The sequence below is a fragment of the Tenrec ecaudatus genome, chromosome 4 (genome assembly GCF_050624435.1).
Source record: "Tenrec ecaudatus isolate mTenEca1 chromosome 4, mTenEca1.hap1, whole genome shotgun sequence".
In the NCBI taxonomy this organism is placed as follows: Eukaryota; Metazoa; Chordata; class Mammalia; order Afrosoricida; family Tenrecidae; genus Tenrec; species Tenrec ecaudatus.
The window spans coordinates 101,065,349-101,089,573 of NC_134533.1; the positions used below are offsets into that span (position 1 = coordinate 101,065,349).

At 40.5% G+C, this 24,225-nt stretch overlaps 1 protein-coding gene across 2 annotated transcripts in view; it reads right to left on the bottom strand.

Annotated features, from left to right (window-relative positions):
- PDGFD (platelet derived growth factor D) overlaps positions 1 to 23,524 on the bottom strand; it is a 284,897-nt gene extending 261,373 nt beyond the window's left edge. For both annotated transcript variants that reach the window (XM_075546530.1, XM_075546529.1), the window contains exon 1: positions 23,149 to 23,524. In XM_075546530.1, coding sequence (XP_075402645.1) covers positions 23,149 to 23,272 — 124 coding nt within the window. In that variant the 5' untranslated portion in view covers positions 23,273 to 23,524. The remainder of the gene's footprint in view (positions 1 to 23,148) is intronic.
- Positions 23,525 to 24,225: the final 701 nt, after the last annotated feature.

Genomic DNA, 24,225 nt, shown 5'->3' on the forward strand with positions numbered 1-24,225 from the left:
ATCAAAGGGAGTTCTTGAGTCAATGCTTATACTCCAAAACCAAAATCATGCTCTAGTATCGGCCTCTATGACAATACAAAATCCAGTGCCTGATTAGATTTTGAAGGTCTGAGTTAACTTATCTATTTCTGTCCTGAGGGAGTCCTCATGGCACTGTAGGATTAGCATTGGACCGCTCAGGTTGGGGGTTCGGACCCACCAGCAGCTCTGAGGGGGGAACCATGAGCTGTTGTAGTCCCCTAAAGATTTACAGTCTCAGAGAGCCCCAAGGGCAGTTCTCCTCTGCCCCTTAAGGTGCAGGCAGGATTATTTGCTCACAGTGAGTTTTGCTTCAGGCTAGTTTCTCAAACACGTGCTGCAGCAAGGTTGGTAGACGTTTTTTACTCAAGGCATTCATGTTGACAGTTTTTTTGTGTGTGATAGTTTTGTTTTCGGTCAATTGTTGTTTTTGTTTGTTTGCTGTGGCCCTTGAGTCCTACAAGTAATCTCCCCAGGAATATATAGGTAGTAAGCAGTGCAGTCCTCTTTAAATGACAATCTCACTCCCCTTAGTTGTTCCTTCAGACAGTCTCTCATCAAGTTAGATTTTATTTTCATGTTAAGAAATTTTGTTAACTTCTGTTAGTATAAGTTGGACACTGCACTATGAAATACATGTATATTTTTAAGCCCTTTTTTCCATACATACTATTGAAACCTCTTCATCAGCACTGTAGAAACAATAATAAATTAGGTTTAAATGTGTGTCAAAATGGGAGATTTTACAGTTCAATCTTAAAAACAAGCATACATTAACATGTGTGTGTATTTTCTTTTACCTTAAAACATAAATGTGCATTTCAATGATAGAGTTCTTGTGAGGGTCCAACGCCTGTTCTTTCTTTCCATAATAATATTTTATAATATTTTAGGTGAAAGAAATTAGACTCCCATCTAATCATGTGTATACAAATTGAGTACACTTTTCAACCATATGTCAGAATTCTCTTTTTTCTTTTCAGTCTGTGTTCTATTTCCATAAATCTAACTCCCCTGCCGGTCATTACATTCTCACCGTTGCTTTAGGGTCAATGTGGATCATTTGGTCTATATAATTGATTGCTTAAGAAGCGCAGTGCTCATAGGTGATACCGTACATTTTATAAGACAATACATTTTTTTAGCTGACATGTGACCTCCGGAGTGACTTTCGTTCCAAATTCAAAGAGTATTTTAGAGGAACAGTCAGGTGTTTCCACAATCAGTCATGCTCTGTCCAATAAATTTGACCTTTATTGAGGAGTCTCAATTTGGGTATACATTTTCTCCTAATCTATTTGGGACTTCTATTATGTAGCCTAACACTATTTAAGTCTGTGGGTTTCAGGATAGATGAGTTATTAGGATTGTGAATTAGTTTCTTTTTGTGTCTTTATCTTTATGAACTGCAATTAACTGCACTGTCCTACAAGACTTTGGCCTTAAAGAGACACATTTTTTATGAGGTTGTGTCTCATACCAGTAATTCTTTGTAATCTTTCTTACATGAACACCATCCACAAATTACCATTTATATTTCCTTTTTTTTCAAAATAGAGAAAACTTAAAGATACTTGTGAGGAGGCTTATTATATAAGCCTCCAGAATTTTTAGATTTATTTGACTTTTTTTCTGATTCCTTGCACAATATTTCAGTTGTCTCACTCATACCTACTCTATAATGGTTACTTTTTAAAATAAATTTTTATTCTCAAGTTTTATTAAAGCACTCAATTAAGTATTTACTTAAAAAGCTTTATCTTTAAACTAAGATTTCATTGTGCACACCATTTGATAACACCATTCAACTATATAATATATATCTGGAAGATATAGATTTGGGATCAGATAAGTACGAAAGACCCTTGGGATATTTATATTTTACTGATGGGAGCAGACCTGTGTATAAGGGAACTAACCTGAAAAACACTGTGAACAATGTGGTTACCAGTTGGTCAGTGTGTGAGTAGTTCTTTAAATTAAGCTTTATAGGATGACCCACCCTTGTTAGGTAATCCAGTTCGGGGAGTAAAATAACTCCTGTTGCATTAATTTCTTTATTTGGTGGAGTATTATAATTCATAATTAAGAACAAGTAGAAGAGACAATTATAAAGAAAACAAAACACAACAAAAAAAGAAAAACTGTAAATTCTGAAATGTACATCTAAGTTCAAAATGCTAAAAGGTACATATACATTTAGTATATATATGCACATATGGTATATATATAAATATATAGTGTGTATATGTATCACCTATCTATATCTATCTAATATATATACACACACATATATGATAGCATCTCCTTAAATGGTGAAATTAGTACTTTAAGAGGAGGGAATACCCCAGACTCTGAAAATCTGATGCTTATACATTTTGGTATACCCTTAAGAAAAATAATTCTGAATTTTGAATACATAATGAGATAATAGGGTCTTGAAGGTACTAAGAAATTGAAGGGTCCTGCAGTTGAACCTTTATTAGTTTCCAATTTAGTTTACCTATGCTACCTTGAGACACTTTCCTCTTGTCAGAAGTTTAACTCTCCCGTCATTGCACTTTAGGACATGATTCTTTCAGTCATCCAGAACAGACTTACGGACACCTCCTGTGCACCCAGTGCTATTCTAGGAGAGCTGGCCTCACTGGGAAATAACAAAGGGAGAGTATCCTTCCAGGGCGTTAATTCTAGGGAAAGCTAGAATCTAAGCAAACAAAAACAAATGTTAAAATTTCAGTTGGAGATAAAAGAGAATGAGCGATAGTAGGCTATATTTTTAAAATGGCTGTTTTTCAAACTGAGGCCTTGACTAAGAAATGAAAAGTGTTCAGCCAACAATACAGTCAAGCTGTGTCCTGATATCTATCGAGTTGTTGAAGGGATACTGAGTTTAAGAAGCAATCTCTACTTTAGAACAAGCCTCTCTGCCAGAAGTGTTTATTTTAAAAACTACTTACACTCTGTTATGGCCCTTTGTGTGAGGAGACATCAAAATAGGTGATACAAAATAGAAAATAGGTTGAATCCTCCAACATGAAACTAAATGAGTTTTGTAGCAATAACATTTTCACAGAGCACCATTGTATACCTGCCTCTCTTGAAAGCACAATCCAATGACCCATGTTCAGACAGGTAAGGATGAACAGGTAAGGATGAAGCCTTACTGGACATTTTGCATGATAGAATGACTTTGCTCAGCCAAGTGATAAGCATTGTAATGGACCATGCCAACAAGGACCTGATGGAGGGCTTAGGTGAAATATGGCAAAGTAGGGATATTTTATATCCATATAATGTTTTTATATCAAGAAAAATTTTATATAATCTAATAACTATATATCAGTATACTAATATCCATATATCCATGTAATTTTATTCATATATTTTAAATTCTAACCCATATTATAAATGGTATACATCTGAATTCTTAAGATGTGGAATAACAATTTTCATGTTTTCCAAAAAAAGCTCTAAATACAAGGTCATACGTGTTATTTAGTGAAAATTCATTATAAATATGTAATATAATATAAAAAGTTCTTTTTACACACATATTTTACAGATCAAACAGAAAAAGCACATTTAAAAAAATTAGTCAAGTGATAAACATAAATTCTTTATTGCCTTAGTCAAATGATGTTGCAAATGAAAACGAATAACAATGCTGGTGAAATATGGCTTTTCCCATTGATGACAGAGTAATGATGAACCAGCTAGTGTTTCCATAAGAAGCATATCAGGAACTTTGCGCCTGGCACAAAAACTGAGTCATTTGGGTGACTGTAAGGTTATTAGATAGCAGAATAATAAAGATAAGCAGGACCATGCACTCTGTCCATACACATTAGCAGTCCACTGATACTCAAGGATTCTTTTTCACTCATGGCAGCAGCAGTCAAGAATTAAACACACATTGAAAACCAGACATATGGCAATATATTAGGCAAATCTGCTGTGCATGACCTCTTTAAAATGCTGAAGAGTAAAGATGTCTCTTTGAGGACTTTGGTGGTCTTGAACAGAAAGGATGTCAACTTGAAGATAACGTGCATTTGACTCAAGTCATGGTATTTTCAACCATCTCATATGCATATGAAGGCAGGACAACGAGTAAGGGAGACCACAAAAGACTAGGTGCATTCAAATTGTGGTGTTGGAGAGGAATATTGAAAAGTACCATAGATTGCCAAGAGAATTAAAATGCCCGTCTTGGAACCAGTACAGCCAGAGCGCAGCTCAGAAGAGAGGATGGCTAGATTTCATCTCACTGCCTTTGCACTTGCTATCAGGAGCAATCACTCCCTGGGAAAGGGCACTGGACTCAGTAAGGTGGCAGTGGGTGAGAAGCAGGAGGAGGACTCAACGAGATGGGTTGGCACAGTGGCTGCAACAATGGGCTCAAATATAACAATAATTATGCAGACTGCGCATGACCGGGCAGTGTCTTTAGGATCCCTGTGAGCAGGAATATAGATTCAATTGCACCTACCAGCAATGTATTAATATTAAAGTAACAAACATAAACCACAGAAAACGTATGCATGATGGGTTAAATTGACCAAAACAGTGACGCAGTATATTTAATATATTGAAACAAGAGATTCGAAATATTTTCATAAATTAAATATTTGACTATTCGAAATAGAATAACTTGTGTTTGTATAAGTAAATCATTTTACTTATACAGTATTATCAAAATCAAAACTAATACCAGTGTTGTAATGGTCAGTGGTATTGATGTGCTCACCACAAGGTTGGTCATTTGAACCCATAAGCCCTTTCCCAGGAGAAAGATGAGGTTGTCTAGTCCCTTAAAGATTTATCATCTTGGAAACACTGTGCAGTGGTTCTGGTCGAGCATGTAGGGTTGCTATGAGTTGGAATTAATTTGATCACAATGGGCTGACTTTTTGAGTTTTTACCCATGTGGCTATTGAGTATTTGACATGTTGAATGTCTAATCTGAAATAGGATATAAAATACATATGAGGTCTTATTCTAATAAAAAGAATGTTAGAGAACCTCAATATTTATACACTTTTATTAAGTAGGGGATATGTTTGATTTGGTCAAATCCTGGGGGCTTCAAACATTTTTGGAAAATTGAATTGAAAGAAAATAGAAGCCCCCTCCTATATTATTAAAATTAATTTTACTTCTTGATGTAGTTCCTAAATACATAAAAATAATAAGCTATGCCTTCATTTCTTAATGCTGCCATAGAAATACCACAAGTGGGTAATGATTAGAAATTTATTTTCTCATAGTTTAGGAGGCTTGTCATGTTATTATTAGGTCCTGTTAAACGGGTTTGTTCTCCTGGGACCCCAGAGAACGGCTCCAAAGGGTTTTGTAAGCTCTGCGTTTTACAGAGGAGGTCACACGGGCTTTCTACTATGGAAAGGCGGGCTTGGTTCCCGTTGGCATGTCAAAGTTTAGCTACTGCACCACCAAGAAATGTAGGGCACCAACTCCGGAAGAACGCTGTCTTTCTTTTGGCTCGAGTGGAAGGCCATTACCTGTTTTCAGCTTCTGGTCCTCGTTGCAGGAGCCCTGATGGCATTCTGGTTACATGTTGGGCCACGAACTGCAAAGTGAGCGGTTCGAAATCACCATCCAACTCAGAAGGAGAAGAGGGAGGCTTTCTACTCCCAAAGAGTTACAGTCTCAGAAACTCACAGAGGCCACTCTAACCTGTCCTATGGAAGTCAAAAGTGACTCAATGGCAGTGACTTTGGTTTTGGTCTTCCTTGTTGATCTCTATGTGACATTATACTTTATTTGTACTCTTTCATTATGCGATGGTGTCCTGCTAACACTACCTACTACTATGAGAGGTTTCACTTTTACTCCAAAGTCAGTAAACCCCAAACTCCTTTTGCACCCATTGCATGCTTACTTCTCTGTCCACACTGGTGCAAGCCTGGCCAATAGGAGAGCATGGCCGTGGGTGGCAGTTGCATAATCTGTCAACTTGTGAAGGATGGAGGCTAGCCTGTGAATCATATCACAGCTTGATGAGCTCATTTGGAATCGAGGAGATAAAAGAGCTCACTGGAGGCCAGATACACTCTCTCTGCTTCATCATCCTGCTGATAAGACATGGCACTCTGCTAGAGTCCTGGAGCTGGAGGAGCCACATGGGGAACCCTGCCACCGTAGCACTGGGATGCTTCCACTGCCACTGGATCCATAAGACTTTCCACCCACTGGCCTTCATTCGGTGATCTTCCTTCATTCGGCGTCATTGCGTATTTTGCGTGAGTCTGAAGAGGAATTTATAGACTGGTATCGGACATATGAGCTAATATCAGACTTATGGATTGATCTGGACTGGGCTGGGATGTTTTCTTAATAAACAATTGCTTTTTTATAAAAAAAAAAAGAGTAGGGGTGGGATTTAGGGAGGAACCCCTCAAAAATCATAAAAAAAAAACAGGCTTACTGATCAAATAGAGACCCAGAAGACTATGGCCCTTGGTGACCCTTCAGGTCAGAAACTGAATTTATTTACCCTCATAGCTCAATTTTTGGCCAGACAGGTGTCTAAAAGGAACAATAATGCGAGTGATGTCTATACACCTTAGAACAGTCAGCCATGTGAGATCACAAGGGCAAAATGCATTCAAGGATGGAATTCAAAAGAGATAGTAAAAAAAGAGGAACAGAAACAGGAACATAGTCGAGAAGTGAGCTTAAGTGATATTATGGTGTAGGGATTCCAGTTTATGAGGTTTAAAAACATGGGTATACTATAAAACACTGAACCTGAAAAAAACAAAAGTGCTGAACCTGAAGGCTATTTTTAAGTTTTAGTTTTGTTTTTTAACCCTTTTCTTTTACTCCTTCTCCGAGGTAGACATGTTATGTCAAAATGTTCAAATAGCAATACTGTCAAGGTCTGCCCAAAACAATTTGATTCTGGTCACTTGTGCGTTCATTTGTTTGGGCTTGGTTTATTTATTCTGAGATAACTGAAAATCTACACATTTTATTGGCCTCTGTCCAAAATTAACCTAAGTATGTCTAAAATTCTAATCTTGGGACTCTCAATATAGTATTTTTCAAAATATAACTAGTAATCTTTAAATTCGCCTCCTTTTACAATAGATAGTATAGCACATATACAAGTTAAAATTATTAGAAAACAGCAGGAATTATTTTCTTATACCCACAATTATATATATATATACTTTAAAAACATGATAACACATCATGAATTAGTTTCACTGAATATATATATATATATATACATATATATATATATAATGCTAACAATTTTCTCTCTTGATTCCTTGTACCTATACTTCACAACATAGATTTTTGACAACCACATAAAGATTAAAGTGTTGAAAAAATTAATTTTTTATCTCTATGATTTTCTTTTATCTGCTTTTCCTCTCATACAATCCCTACTCTGTTAAATGATATAACAGTCATCCAGAAAATAGTGGGGAAAAGCTGAAAGGAATTCTACATTTTGAGTTTTAGCACCCTTTCTCTTACTTGCTTATAACCTGTGTACGAGGCAGACGTAAAACAAACGCTAAAACAGAATACCACCAACAAAAAAATCCTCATTCCCATCCAATCAATACGAACTCATAGCAACCCAATATGACAGGGTAGAACTACCCCCTGTGGGTTTCTGAGACTGTAACTGAAGGAAGACAAAGCTGCATCTTTCTCTGATGGATGGCTGGTAGTTTCAAATGCTGACCTGTGCTTAGCAGCTCAATGGGTAACCACTATGTTAACAGGAGCCTAAAGATGAGTTATGAAAATAAGACACTAATTGTTGATTTTCTGATTCTTCAAAACTTATCAAGCATGTTTTCCATGCCAGACAATGAAAAAAAAAAGAATGCTTGCATATATCAAATATAGTCATTATGCTCATGTTAGCATATATCAGATGTGTAAATCAGTATTCTATTTAATAGGAACACTCGTTCTTTACCTGGTAAGTCACATATAGCATGAACATGTTCTCTCTATATAGACAATCCTATAAACAGATCTATAAACAGCTCTTACCAATTGGTGTAGTGGTAATGCATTGGGCTGCACACTACAAGGCGTTTGAAATCACCAGTGGCTCTTCAGGAGAAAGATGGGTCTTTCCATGTGCATAAGCAAATGTGGTGAAGAAAGCTGATGATGCCCGGCTATCAAAATATGTAGCTTCTGAGGTCTTAAAGGCTTGAAGACAAACGGCCATCTAACTCGGAAGCAACAAAGCCCACAGAGAAGAAGCACACAAGCCTAAGTGAACATGAGGTGTTGAAGGGATCAGGTAGCAGACACCAAAGAACAAAAAACATCATTGTGTGATCACCTTCCCCACATAAACGCTGAAGACGAATGTGTGCATAAGTAAGTGTGGTGAAGAAGGCTGATGTTGCCCGGCTATTGAGAGATATAGTGTCTGGGGACTTAAAGGCTTGAAAGTAAACAAGCAGCCATCTAGCCCAGAAGCAACAAAGCCCACATGGAAGCAGCGCACCAACATGTGTGATCATGAAGGGCCAAGGGGACCAGGTTTCAAGCACCAAAGGCGGGAATGGGGGGAAAATCATATCGTGGATGAGGAGAGCGCGTGATGGGGACCCAATCCTCATCTGTAGACAACTGAACATCCCTTGCAAAGGGGTAGTCGGGAGGAGATGAGTCACTCAGGGTTCAGTGTAGCAACAATGAAACTCAAAACCTTCCTCTAGTTCTTAAACGCTTCCTCCCTGCAACTATCATGATCCCAATTCTACCTTGTAAACCTGGTTAGACAGAGGATGCACCAGTGGTACGGATGGGATCTGGAAACACAGGGAATCTAGGACAGATGAACTCTTCAGGATCAATGGTGAGAGTGGCGATACCGGGAGGAAAGGGGGTGTAGAAAGGGGGAACCAATCACGGGGATCTACATATAACCTCCCTTCTGGGGGATGGGCTAAAGAAAAGTGGGTGAAGGGAGATGCCAGGCAGTGTAAGATAAGATTAAAAAAATCTATAAATTATTAAGGGTTCATGAGGGAGTGGGGAGCGGAGAGGGAGGGGGAGGGAAAAAAGGAAAATGAGGAGCTGATTCCAGGAACCCAAGTGGAAGACAAATCTTGAGAATGATGAGGACAGCAAATGTATAATTGTGCTATACACAATTGATGTATGTATGGATTGTGATAAGAGTTGTATGAGCCCCTATAAAATTATTTTTTAAAAGGGAAAAAAGTAATAAAGATCAAATAATTGGAGTTTTCTTATAAGTTTCAGGATCTTTTAAAATTTAATCTGAAAAATTTCTTCACTGTAGTACTTGGTACACCCTTACAGTTATTGTCCATTTAAGGATTGCTTGATTCCTTTAATAAACTCTCTAATTATTAAAGAAAAAAAGAGAGATGGATCTTTCTCCTCCTGGAAAGAGCTAGATAGTCTTGGAAATCCATGTCATCAGTTCTTCCCTGATTTATAGGGTTGCTGTGAGTCAGCATAGACTCACTGGCCATAGGATAAACAGAGAAAACATATATTGCTCTTTCCTTAAGTATCATTGGTTAATATAGAAATATGTGATGAAGAAGTGATCAATTTAAACTGGAGAGGGTCTGAGTCAACAGAGAAAGTGTCATGCAGTGATAAAATTCTCCTCTCTACATCTGATTAATTAGGCTGAGCATTCATTGAACAATTCATTCAATGAATATTTTTAAAAAGATTTTCCCTATTACCAACCTCTGATGTTTGTGTAGACCTTACCCAGTCTCTTAATAGTTTAATCTGTACAAGTCAACAATTCATGTATGTGATTCACAGCTGGCATATACTGGCATAATTTGTTTTTCTCAACAGTGTTTTCAATTCTATACCATTGGCTAAAATAATGGCACTATAAATAGAATTGCCTTATGCCCCAGGAGGATAATTGTTAATATTCTCTAACAGAAATGACAATGATGTTTTTAAGTGAACCAGAGACATACATAAAACAAGGATATATAATTGTGCTTTGGACTTGCTCTTAATTTTAGCCCCAGTAAAACACTTAGATCTTATTACATGACCTTGCTTGATGCTGTATATCATGAAGAGATTTACTGAAGATATGGGTGCAGTAGCAAAGTGTGGCAAAGAAACCAAGAGCTTCCTGAAAGAATATCACCTGGGCTCTTGAAAGCTTGTCTTCAACGAAGCAGCCATCTAAGTGAGGCATCAACTAAGTCTACACTGAAGAAGCAGACCAGTCTGTGTGATCCAAGGATTGTCAACAATATAATCTAAATCCAAAGGATGGCATGGTATCAAAGTTTAAATTGTGAACACACAGTTCTCAGAAGGCTATAGATGACAGTGGAAGTCCAAAAATCCATTGTCAGGGTCAACACATGGATTAAACATCCTGCTTATCCCTGTGACCTTGGTGGTTGAGGGATGGGAATAGCTATGTCATGAGACAGAGACTAGTGTAATAAAGTCGATTAGGGCAGAAGTAGTTAGGTTAGAATGTAATTTGTTATTATTTTATCTTTTAAGTCCCTCTAAAGCTGTTTTTCTTCTTTTTTAAAGCGAAGGGGAAACTCATGTGGATTAAGCCTCTGGTGAATCCTCTGACCACAGACCAGAGATGTGGATAGTATTTCTCGTATGCAGAACATATAGGAAAATGGGTTGTTGCAGATGCAGGTAAGTTAAATTTTAGCACATTACCATTTGATGTCTCGTTTGACTTAATTCATGTTTGTTCTGGTTTTTAATATTATCTGCTTTCTCTCTTATTGAGGTTTTGCTCTGTTTTACTTTGTTATTGCTGTTGGGTTTGTTTGTTTTTTAATGGTTTTCCCTATATGAACCCCAGCATAGGTCAATCTATAGAGACAGTAACTGGATTAATGGTTGTTGAGGAAATGTGAGTTGGGATCTCGGCACCATCCCTTCTAAGGAGCATTCGGCTATTTAGCTACACTTCTTCCAAGACAGATTTGTTTGTTCCGTCAGTCCATGATATAGTCAATCTTTTTTGTAAACATCACAATTCAAATTTATTTTTTCTCCTCTTTTCCTGAGTTTTCAGCATTATACCATGTTGAAGACACATGACAAGTCTCTCTATATATACATATATATGTGTGTTCCCACATTATATTCCCACTATAAAATTTAATAACTTATAACATAACATTAATTTTATGTTTAAATTATCTTATTTTTTATATCACCAGGATACTAGATAGGATTCATGACTTTTAAAAATATTTTCTTCCTCTATAAGGATTAATAAAAGTTCCAAGAAAATGATGAAAACAAAATACACTTTTAAAGATTTCTGTAAAATTACCCTTCTTTAAAGAGTCTAAACTGACTATGACATTTGTTCTGGCTTTATTTCCATCACCCTTTCAAACTTCTGATTTAGGACTAGTTACAGCAAAGCGGTGTCAAGACAGTTTCAAGGAGAGAATGGCTGATTCTAAAAGGAGAGTATCAATCAAAACAACCCCACTCTGATCAGTCCAGTTGAGGGCTTGAGATTGTTCCCAATAGAGGAACTAGAGACCATGAACCATAGTGACACTGAAAAGGTTTATAAGGTGATAAGGAAGGCTGCGGAAGAGGACGAAGAAACTTGGATGTACTTGTTGGCTGAGTGGGCAGAGGGAAGAAAAAAGAAAAGACTGAAGACAGTTGATTTATGGGTTATGGGACTAAAAATATCAGACAATTTTGGTATCCTACACAGAAGACAACAAAAATATGACCTACTCCCACACTGGCAGCCTGTCTCATGCAAGAGTATTTCTGCTAAACAAAACAAAAAAATGTTTCTGCTTTCTGAATTTTCTTACAGCATCGAAGCTTAAAACCAATTCTATACCTTTGCTCTTGCTGTGGTATATTCCATTCTTTTAAAGAATGAGTACATTTCTTGAAGAATAAATTGTGCTCCATTCAAGTAGCTAAGTGATAAATTATAGGTATCCTAGCATGTCAGAGCCAACTCAATTGCAAGTAACAAGGATCTGTCTTTCTATCTATCATCTATCTATCTATCTATCTATCTATCTATCTATCTATCTATCATCTATCATCTATCATCTCTACCTATATGTATAACAACCTATGTATTATAGCATAAACATGTTTACCTGAGATATCTGCTGTATAATTATGCAGCTGCTTCCATTTTCTAACAAAGGAGTAGTAGTATTAGCATTTGGGTTGAATTTCATCCTAATAAGATCAGCCCATTATTTGAACTTAAGAATGTCTAGATTCTCCAATTTCACAGCTGGAAACCGACAGCCTCCTGGTCTACCACCTGTCTTTTGCAAATTAACATTTACTGGAACATAACCGTGCCATTTACTCACACATTTCCATGGCTGTGTTCATGCTGCAAGGGCAAGCTTGAGTGGTTACATCAGAGACCTTATGGCTGACAATGCTTGAAATATTTACTATGTGGTCCTTTGATGAAACTTTCAGATGACACTTGGAACCAATCCAACCTATTATCTATCTTTTCTAGCTGAATTATGCTAATGTGTATTTGTGTCTTCTATGTTTTCCTCGAAATTAATAATTCTGAATCCAAAGCAATGATAAAAAAATAAAACTACCCAAGATGAGACAATTCTCTTGATGAACACAAATCTATTAGTTTCTGTCTTCATTAGGTAGTGTTGTTATAACAGAATGCCACAAATCAGTCACTATACCACACAGAAATGTGCCGTATCACTTCGCAATCAGGATGCAGGCAGTCAGCCACAGGGAAAGGCGTTCTCTTTCAAAGAAAGCTCGTTTCTGAGCACATTTCTTGGCTCCTTGTCATGTTTGGGTAACACTGTGTCTATGATCCCCCATATAGAGTTTCTCCCTTCTATCCCTACAATGCTCCTTTCAGATCCCAAATGTAAGGGCTGATAGGTTTAAAACACACACCACACTGCCTTTTCCTCACTGATATATCCAAGGCAGATGGCATTGTTTCCAGATAGGATTGTATCCTCATGTATTTTTTAAAATCTTATAAACTCTAGCTGTCAACTGGCTCCATTTTCATTCCTAAAACAAAGGAGTGGGAAACCCCATTGTCACCGAGTCTTATTCTGACTCAGAGCAGCCGTACAGGACAGAATCGAACTGTCCCATCGGATTTCCAAGACAGTAGTCTCTACGGAGTTACACTGCTACATCTCTTTCTTGGGAGCAGCTAGTGAGTTTGAACTGTTGAACTGAAATTCAGTTAGCACCAGGGCTGCTCAAGCACTGTGTCACCAGAGCCCCTCCCCGCCCCCCCCACGTGGACTGATCTGAGTCTAACCTGTGCAGTCAGGGTCTCCAGTCACAAGTGCTACCAGAATAAGGGTTAGTACTAACAATACATGATTTTTAAGGGGGAGGAGGGGCGACAAAAATCAATCCATGATAGTTAGAACAATGAAAATAATAGATCCATTATCGTCCCGGTTGCGATCATTCTTTCCCACAGATCTATCATGATGGGCTTTGTCAATTTTCTTGTTCAAATCTGTGTGTACTTCTGCTAGTATCACTGGTTAATGCCTTATGAGTCTGGTAAGCCTATCAAATATGTGACCTACCTTTCCTGTATGACTCACGGACATCACTATTACCAACCAGCAGCTTTACAGGCCCGTAATATAGTAATTCCAAAATGCCACACTGACGTAGGCTGGGGCTGCTTTTACCTTCTTGAGTAAGAGGCTGAGCCAGCTGGGCTTGTTTTGGTTGCTTGAGTGCTCTTCATGGTCTGGCAATGTCTCAGGAGGAAGGAAAACCACTAGCTGTCACTCCCCAGTGCTAATTTGAATAACTTGAACCTGTCTGCATCACCACTGCTTTGATATGGAAACCCCATAAACAAGTATAATGAAATTATACGTAAAGGAAAATGGTCTTTCAGTATCTACCACATGAGCCTTATGAGCTCATTTACATAGTTTATGACACGTACTTTGGCTTGTAAGTGGAAATTTCATGCATTTATTAGTTCATAAGGTTGCATTTTACATACTTGAGATTGCTGAATAACTAAATTCTGTTTTGTCTAATTAAAACAGACAAAAATCACCAAACTGCACACAATACAGATCACAAAAATAAGCAGTATTGGTCTGTCAATATCAAAGCTAAAAGATGTCAGTATACGAAGGTGTGGAGCAGGGGGCAGAAATACCCTGAAATGCATCATCAATGCTTATAAAAGCAAGGTACCTTTGGTCTGAAAAAAACACTTGAAGAAAGAATTTCTTTCTATATGTGCACTTGTGCACTTAAATGTCTTCTGGGCTCATTCCCTTAATTATGACTTGATTTTGACCAAAAATACTATATGGGGAAGCAGAACATTTCTGCTATAGCATTTATCTTGGATTCTTTCCTTTTTACTATTAAATATTATTCTCCTGTAGCGTTTAGTTGAAATTATCCTTCCCATAGAAGTTAATGTAAAAATACTTCCTTTTAAATTGCGTTAATTCTGACATGCCAACTGTGTTAAGTTGGGTTAGCAAAGCAAAACCAGGGATGCGTACAGATGTCTATAATGAAAGAAATAAAAATCAAGCAAGTGGCTCACACAAATACAGAAGTGGGTAAGTCAAGTTCAGGTCAAGTATGCGGATCCTCTATTCAGCTGGAGGCTTTCCCTGACTTGTGTATCTGTAGTGGCTGATGAGCCAGGACACAGGAAGCTGAAGCAGGAAAATCACATCTGGAGGATACAGAGAGGGAGCAATCCAAGGTCTACAGATCAGAGTGTAGGTCAAATGTTAGGCGTTGATTACTCCCAGGGTCAGCAGAAAATATGCCATGCTGTTGGCTCAAGTCCAAAGAACAGATGTTGAAGAGTCAGATACAGGATACAGACTAGCAAGAGATGAAGCTGCTCTCTACCTATGAAGGTGGCCATGCCTCCCCACCCACCCCTGGAAACACCATTAGGGCTGTGACCTGAATAAGGGGTTGTGCTCCACCCTAATCTGTCTACACTTCCTTGGCTGCTCACAGTAGATCCCCATGGAATTGACAACATCATGTTAGATCACACAAGCATTAGTCAAGATGAAGGCTCCAGACATTCGACTGTGTAGATCATAACAAACTATGGATAACTTTGAGAAGAACAGAAATCCCGGAACACTTCATTGTGCTCACACAGAACTTGCACACGGATCAGGAGGTAGCTGTGCAAACAGAACAAAGGAAACCTGCATGGCTTAATAGCAGGATGGGCGTCCACAGGGTCATATCCACTCACCATATTTATCAGTGTGTATGCTCCAGAAATCATCAGACAAGCTGGATTCTAGGAAGAAGAACGTGGCATCAGGATTGGAGGAAAGCTTATCAACAACCTTCAGGATACAGATGACACAACCTTGCTTGCTGATCGTGAGAAGGATTTGAAGCACTTGATGATGAAGATCTAGGATTGTAGGCTTCAGTAGAGAGTACAGCCCAGGGTACAGAAAACCCAAATCCTCACAACTGGACTAACAGGAAATATCATGACAAATGGAGAAAAGCTTGAAGTTGGCATGATTTTACCTTGCTTGGATCCACAATCAATGCTCATAGAAGAATCAGTCAAGAGATAAAAAATCATATTGCATTAGGTCAATCTTCTGCTCAAGACCTCTTTTGAATATTGAAAACCTAGGAGATTAATCTGAGGACTAACGTATACCTGATCAATGTCATGATATTTTTCATTGTTTCACATGCATGTGAAAGTTGGTTAGGGAATAAAGAAGATTATGGAAGAACTGAAGCATTTGAATTCTGTTCCTGGTGACGAATAGTGAAGTTACCATGGTCTGCTAAAAGGACAAACTGTCCTGTCTTGGAAGAAGGGTGTCCAGAGTGCTGCTTAGAGTCCAGAATGGTGAGATTATGTCTTCCATACTTTGGACATGTCAGGTGAAATCAGTCCTTGGAGAAGGACATTGTGTTTGGTAAAGCGGGGAGGCAGTGAAGAGAGGAAGGCCTTTGGGCAGATGGATGTAATGGCTGTCACAATGGGCTCCAGCATAGGAACAATTGTGAGGCTGGTGCAGTAGTGTCTTCTTAAAAGCTTGCAACAGGTCATAACCAACTTGATGGCACCTAACAACAATAGCCTGCCACACAAATGGCTACGCCTGCTGAGTATTTTTGGACCAGCTAAGTTCACATAAAACTAGCCATTACACAGAACCTCGAAATAATATAAAATATTCTTGAACACTCTACTGCAGGCATCCTCAAATTACAGCCCGTGGGCCACATGCGGCCTGCCGAGGATATTTATCTGGCCCGCTGGGTGTTTTTGCACCCCCCCCCTTCTTTTTTTACTTCAAAATAAGATATGCGCAGTGTGCATAGGAATTTGTTCATAATTTTTTTAAAACTAGAGTCTGGCCCTTGAATGGGTCTGAGGGGCAGTGAACTGGCCCCCAGTGTTAAAAAAGTGATGGGCCCCTGCATGATGTGTTACTTTTACCCTAGAGAATACCCCACTGCAACCAAGAGGAGCCCTGGGAGCACAATGGCTTAAGTACTGGACCACTCACTGGAAGGTGGGTGGTTTGAGCTCATCTCATCCGTGGGACAAAAGATGAGCCAGTCTGCTTCTGTATTTCACAGCCTTGGAAATCCTGTGGAACAGTTCTACACTGTTCTATGAGGTTGCTTTCACTCGGAAGTAGCACACCAGCAATGAGTTTGCCTTGGGTTTTTGTACTGAACTTCAGATACAATTAAAACAATGCACACAAAGGAAGGGAACTGTGTGATGTTATGGGTTCTTGGGCTCCTGCTATTTGGAGGTTTTGAATTTTGAAAGCCAGCTATGATATTGTTGTTGTTCTTCTTCTTAGGGCCACAGAGAGAGTTCTGCCCCATAGCGACCCCATACACAACAGAACAACACATTGCCTAGTCCCAGGCCATCTTTCCAATTGTTCCTATTCCTCAGCTCATTTTGGAGCCAATGGGTCAGTCTGTCCTGTTGAGGGACTTCCTCGTTTTCTGTGCCCCTCCACTTTTCCAAGCATGATGCCCTTCAGGGGCTGGTCTCTTCCAAGACCGACCTGTTTATCCTTTTTGAGGTTCATGGGGTTTTCAATATTCTTTGCCAGCAGCACAGTTCAAATACCATTGATTCTTCTTCAAGCTCCCTTCTCGGTGTCCAGCTTTCTCATGCGTAGGAGGAAATGGGAAATACCACGACTTGGATCGGGCTCGCTTTAATCCTAAAGGAATGCCCTTGCTTTTCACGATTCCAAAGAGGTCTCATGGGTTCTACCTGCTATTGCTCATTCTGATTTCATGCCGCAGAGAGAATGCGGGGTCAGATGAAGCGCCCCAACCATAGTAATGACCTGGAAGCTGTCGTAGGGACATAGGCACACGGCACTCAAACACGGAACCCACGCTCTCGCCTTTTGCAAGTTTCTGTGGCCTCTACCACCCTCAGCATAATGCCCACCGGCCTTAGGATGACACGTATGCTTTTCATGAGTGGACATCTGCTTGTCGTTGTCCTCGTTTTCCTCTACATCTACTCCTTCCATGGTGACGTTCCACCTCTCTCCTCTAACTTCTTCTTCCTCATTTTTAATCATTTTCCTCTAACCTCTTCCCTCCTACTCAGCCTATATTCCAGAGGTTAGACATCACCTCTTCCCAGGAAGCCTTTTTGGATCTCTCAAACCCTACTGGGTGCTCCTGGTGAGCTCCATTACCCCTGGTGCAATTCCTCCATGAAGCGTTCTGCAGTACAGCGCGCACTCTTTAAAACGACGGTAAACATTGGGTGCGCGTTTTCAAATTAAAAATTCTACCATGAACTGACATAGGTGAACCAGAACTGGGAGCACACATGTGGAGTTGTTCTGCGACAGGATGGTGACACACTCTCTCAGCTTCATCGTCGTCCCTACACTGACATATAAGGTCTTCTGGGGAACTGGGGCTCTGCAGCGTATACTTGAAAGACAGCAGTTACACGGTAAAACTGGCTACTCATTTGTTGATACTACCTATTGCGCCAAAAAGAAATAAAACGTGTTGGATCTAGCATGAAATCTGGCAGGTATTAGAGATGCAATAAACAATTGGCAAGTAAGTATATTATAGCTAGAGATAACCAAGAAGAATCATTTGCACATTATTTTTCCTCCATTTCACCTTAAAAGATTATTCCTATCCTATCAGCTAAAAAATGGCTCAAGAGATGGCCATAAGAGAGGAGCTAGAAACCCTGGTGGTGCAGTGGTTTGAATCTGCCCATTGGCGACATGGAACAAAGACCTGGCAAACTTCGTCAGAAGAGGGTAGTAAACCAGATGAGGCACTTCTCCTTTGATGGGATCACTGATTGGAATGAACTGAGCAACACCAAGCAAAACCAATTCAGACATTAAGTTCCACCCTAAAACCTTGCTGATCCTTGGGTAAGACAAAGTATTATCTACAGGATTTAATATAAAAGCATTAGAATCACTCTATACCTGGTCCATCTAAAGAGTTTTCCTGTTTTCCTATAGTAATCTTGTTGAGGTGTTCAAGAGCTGCCTCTGTGTACTAATCCAATCATTTCAGTGGAGAACATTCAAAACTAAGTACCAGGGGAAAGCGATTTGCATTATGAGTCATCTCCCAAGGACAGACACAAAAACATATCCTCAGGCTCTCAGAATGACAGCGTCTGAAACCACAGAAGGGCCAGGTTCAAGCATGACAACACTCTTAAGGACCACTGGTCACTGAGACCAGTGTCGCTGTGGGCACTGCTCTATCCTCCAACCCTAGTGTCTTGAAACAATAAGACTTTGCATTCATTCAAAGGTATCTTCTCCTACAGAGCATTCCCATCACTCCCCAAGGCTGACTCTCTAAAAGCAGCTTTATTAGATAATATAACCGATTGTGGCAAGTCAAAGCCACAAATATGTAATCACCATCTCCCTTTAAAGGATGACAGGGCCTTAAAACCCTTCGAGTTAACAGAAAAGATAAACACAGAACATAAGACGTCGACACTAATCTGACTCTTAGCTTTCAGATACCTTAAAAATAATTTGTTTATATTGTGCTCCATCCTGTTGCTTTCTCTTTAAGCTCTGATCTTGTACCAGTCAATGTGCTGTCTTCGACGATAACAACAGAAAGTCCCCCTGCTTAAGGAACAAACTTGACTGCTTTAAAATCTAAGCTCTCACAATTACGAAACTGCAGGCCTGCCACCAGATAATGACAATGCAAGCATGATTCAAGGACTGGCATAGAAAACCACCAGAGGAACTAAATTCAGAGTTGGTTAACAAAAACACCTGTACTTTTTAAAAGCAACAAAACATTCACCCAAAAAAGAGAGAAGTGCATCTGTATTCTTAACCCCCTTAGCAGGAAGTACTATCTAGTTAGATTTAAAAATAAGTAAATGATACTGTCAGTTAATTGCTACCTTCACAATTCTTGATGCCCATTCGGAGCTGCATCCGTTGTGGACAGTTGTTATTACAAAAATGCCTATTGCACAGGCACTAAAATAGAATATTTGGATGCTAGTTTTAAATGAACAGTGTCTGTGTGTGCCAGGAAGCAGGTTAAGAATGAGTTATAAAAACAAATCAGCTCAAATAACAATAATAAACAACATATTTGAGAGAAAGAAGTATGAACAACCCACTGAGATAAAGACAATGCTAGGGTTCAATCCTTTCATATGTTTCCTGGAGAAGGGGACAGAATTCAACCCCCTTTAGGAATTCTGCATGTGTTGTGAAGGGCAGACATCCATTCCTACAAGAATTGGGATTGAGAGCTCTGGAAAGTCAGCAGACAGCAGCAAACCAATCTCTTATGAAGTGTAGACACAGGTGACCATTTAGCAACCCTGTCATTATGGCCTTTCCGTTTCTTAGTGACTCCCATTGTCTTGGGCAATTAGGCACAGAGAGATTTGAAAAGAAGGCTTTGTATCAGGCGGGCAGGGTCTGTGAGTGGTACAAATGATTTGTCCTTTCCTGAAGGTTGGGAGTTCTAAACAAAACAATGACACAGAAGGTTGTTAGTTCCTCCCTATCCAGTAATGCCCCAGGGGTGGTTGGGGGTGGATTAAGAAGGTCTGGGGACCCCCTTTGATACAATTACACAAACATCCCTGGGGCACAATCCCACTCTGAAGCACCAGGGGTCCCAGGGAGTCTGAATTGACTAGGTGCCAATGGGCTGTAGGGTTTTCTTTGGGCAAGAGGCCTCCTTCTGTTTTTCCTTTCTTGGTATCAACTAACAGAATCAGCAGCAAGAGGGATGTCTGCACATTGACAACATGCCACCGCCTCATACTGGTTTCTATAATTTCTGTTTAAGGATTATGTGATTAGTTTGTTGTCCTTTGATTATTTATTGTTTTAATCTGAGAGCTAGATCTTCTAATGATCCTAAATGAATGTTTGGAAACTCTTATCACCTATATTTTTCCTGATTATATTCCCATGTCCATGTCTGGCCCAAGCATATGTCTCACCTGAATCAGATTCAAAGTTGCAAAAATAATGAAATTGGGAAAAAATAAATTGAGAATGTTTGGCATCTGAACAAAAGTTTAATTGAACAGGTTATCATCTTTTTTCTGTCAGCTCACCTACTGCCATCAAAATTTTTCAGATCGCATTTTCCCCCCATAGATTCCTTCATTCTCAGACTTTCACCAAAACTCAATGTCAATGTGTCTCAGCCTTTCCTTTTTTTCATTATCATTGTCTTGCTCGTCTTAGGAGTCTATTTATAATTTTAAAAATCATTAAATATTAATAGCATAGGTAGGCTGCATATCAGCTTATATGCTGTGGTCTCTTGAAGGAACCAAACTGATTATAATAGCTATGTGTTCTCATCCCTTCCCCTCAGGACCAACTGTCACCCCCCTGGAGCACAAAGTTATCACCTTGAGAGTACATGATGTATATCATACTTTAAAAAGTGCTGTCATTTGAAAAAGTTCCACAATTGACAAGCAATTCTGAGTGTTTACTTTTTTCTACTCTATACAACACATTTCCTAAATTTTTGTTTGTCTCTTCCAGTCTTGTTCATAAAATCCAACTGACATCAAGAAATCTGAACCAATCAAAATATGGGTGTGTACTCGAAGGAGCTGCAAAATATTCTTAGCTGAAATTTGAAGAAATAAAATATTCAGGTTAATGTTTTAAATTGGGATAAAGCATTCCCACACACTAGACCTATGAACAGAGTATTAACAATGACAACTCTAAAATCAGTATGTTCTCTTCCAAGCAAAAGTACCATCTTCCAAACTACCTGACTTGGTTTTAGTAACAATCTTGGGCTACGGTTACAATCTGTCCTGGACTTCGTCTATCTGATACTTTGGGGCACAAGGATTACAAACTCATGGCTATAAAGCCATGCAAATGATAGATTTCACATTTCTACCATGTAGCTAAAGAGGGATACAAAGTACAAATATGAGCAAATCTAAAAACCGATACTCCATTGATCCTACCAGGTGGAAGCATTAACAAATGAAACAGTCTAAAAAAAGTTTGGTCCTCTGCCCGGACCCTTAAAAAAATGAGCAAAGAACAAACAGAACAGCCTGCATCATCTAACTGAGGTAGACAGTGATTAACCAATCGGCTGTTAGAATATCTTACATGAAAGCACCGTGTGAAAAACAAGGATGTAAATAGAAGGGGTATTTTGACTAGGCAGGGTTGTATTCCCTCTCCCGGTCCACACATCTTTCCTACTTCAGGTGACTTGAACACACTCAACACACACATCTCTCATCAGAAAACATATATTTTTTAAAGTTCCAAGTTTTGGAACTTCAAATTCAAGGCACACCTAATGAGAACTTGACAAAGGAATGAGCTGGCTTCCGCAAGTTCCCCGAGTAAGACGATGGCATATTTCTCACCCAAACAGCATATTTCTCACCAAGGAGCAATGTGTTAGAACTCTCAGGAAGTAGATGGACATAATGATATGGATGAAGAAAGAAAATCAGCAACCACCAAGAAATGATAGGTCAATTCAGATAGAAGGCAGGAAGAGTTGCAAAGTACTGGAAACATGGGCTGCCTTTAGAAACTGTATAAATCCACTTCAGTGCTTGGTGGAGTACCCAGACAGCAAATAAATTCCATTACATCCCTGCGACCTGATGACCCAGGTGTCCTCCAAAGTGAAGGAAAATAGGCGTGCTGGGATCTGGCTTGGGATAGCTCTTTTGAGAGCTTTGCTCCTAGCAAACAGTTGGAAACCCTTCTGTCCAAGTAAACTACCAACTGAAGTGTGATTCCCCTGAGGTAAGGATCCACCCCCTCCCCGAAGCCCCAGCCCCTTCTGCTGGACTCCTAGTTCCCTAGCCACCCTGACCTACAGTGGGAAAGTCATTTTAGGGACTGGAAGGGTGAAATGCTGCCATCTCAAGACAAATAAATTGCCTCTCCCTGAAACAGCTGTGAACTGAACCGCATCACGCCCCCTGCCCAGACCAAAATTAGGATAATGAAATGGAAATGGAAATCACCACCTAGAGACCATCACTTTGAAGTCTTTCCAGCTGTCACATAAGCAAGCCCCGACTTTCCTGGGGTTTCAAGTCCAAGGCCTTAAGCGCCTGCCTGACCAAGGGGCGGCGCAACAAGCAACTTGCAACTCCAGGATGAAGCACGTACCTCATTCCTGATGAGAGGTTATGGGCCCCCAAATGACTTTGCAAGGGTGCAAGCTGAGCCTGTGACCAGCCCTGCCCCCCATGTCAAGAACCCCACACCTCTCTTTCACATTCCACAGGAAGGGACTCTGAGGAATGGGATAGGCTTGGGACCCCTCTCCCTGGAAAATGCGTTCAGGCCCAGGTGATAAGAATAGTTGGTGTGAGTGAGTGAGTGAGTGAGTGAGTGAGTGAGTGAGTGAGTGAGTGAGTGAGTGAGTGAGTGAGTGAGTGAGTGAGTGAGTGAGTGAGTGAGTGAGTGAGTGAGTGAGTGAGTGAGTGAGTGAGTGCGTTTGGGGCAGGAAGAGCCAGGGGACACCAATTGCTGCCACAAAGGAATGATTTTAAGCAGGAAAATCTGAGTCTCTTACCATCTCGTCTGAGGTTGCCCTTGCGCAAAGCTTTGATGGATGCGCTCTGCGGAGTTGCAAAAGTGCCCCAATAGCTGCCAAAGTTGAGGCAGACGAGGACGTCGAGGAGGACGAGCCGGCGCATTGGGATCGGCGACCCAGGGACAGCTTGGCTCCCAGAAACCGCCGGGCTCCGCACCCGGGAGCGACGCCTCGCTGCGCGCTGGCCGCCTGCGTTCGCGCAGAAGGGCCCGGGACGCCGAGCTACTCGCCGCGCTCTCGGCAAACTTCCTGCATGCCCAACTTTCCGAGCGCGCGCGCGTGGCGGCTGCGCTTCCCGGCGGGGCTGCGAGTGAGTCCGAGAACGGCGACAGGACGCACAACAGGTTGACGCTTCTCGCCCCCTCCGGTGGCCAGCGGCTGCACGGCAGGCTGCAGGGGCGGCGTCCCGCGGGCCGGCTGGCGGCGCGCTTGGCTCCAGGAGCGGCTGGGGCTGCAGCCTCTGGGCCGGCTGAAAGTAGCTCAGGCTCTGGGCATGCCCAGTTCCACGGTCGCCCAGGGCTCCGTAACCTCTTCAGGGTTCCCCTTGGCAGTTGGACCCAGAAGAGAGCAGGGAATCATGTAGCCTGAAGGAAGGGGGAGAGGGTAGGACCTCCTTAGTCTCCAAAGGTGGCCAGACACAAGCCCCAGCTCCTGTCTGGGTGTTGGTGGGGCTTGGGGAGGAGGGTTGGAGTTGGGCGCATTTATTTTACAGCGACTCAAAATACAGGTGACTGAGTCAGGATTGCACTACGTTGATCGATGGTGCAGCACAGACTAGGGCTTCCAGCCCTGTGATTGTAGTGCGGGCAATGCCAATTCTTCAAGCTTTAAAAAAAAAGCCCTTCTTTCTCTCTCACCTGAGCCTTCCTGCTTCCCAGTGGTTAGAGCCCTTCACTGCTAACTGAAAGGTCCCACACTGCTAACCAGAGAAAGATAAGGCAGTCTTGCTTCCCTAAAGGTGACAACCTTGGAAACGCCATGACGCCATGACGCAGTTCTATTCTGCCCCCCCCCCCCTGGGGCTGCAAGGAGTCAAGACAAAGGGTTTATCTCCTG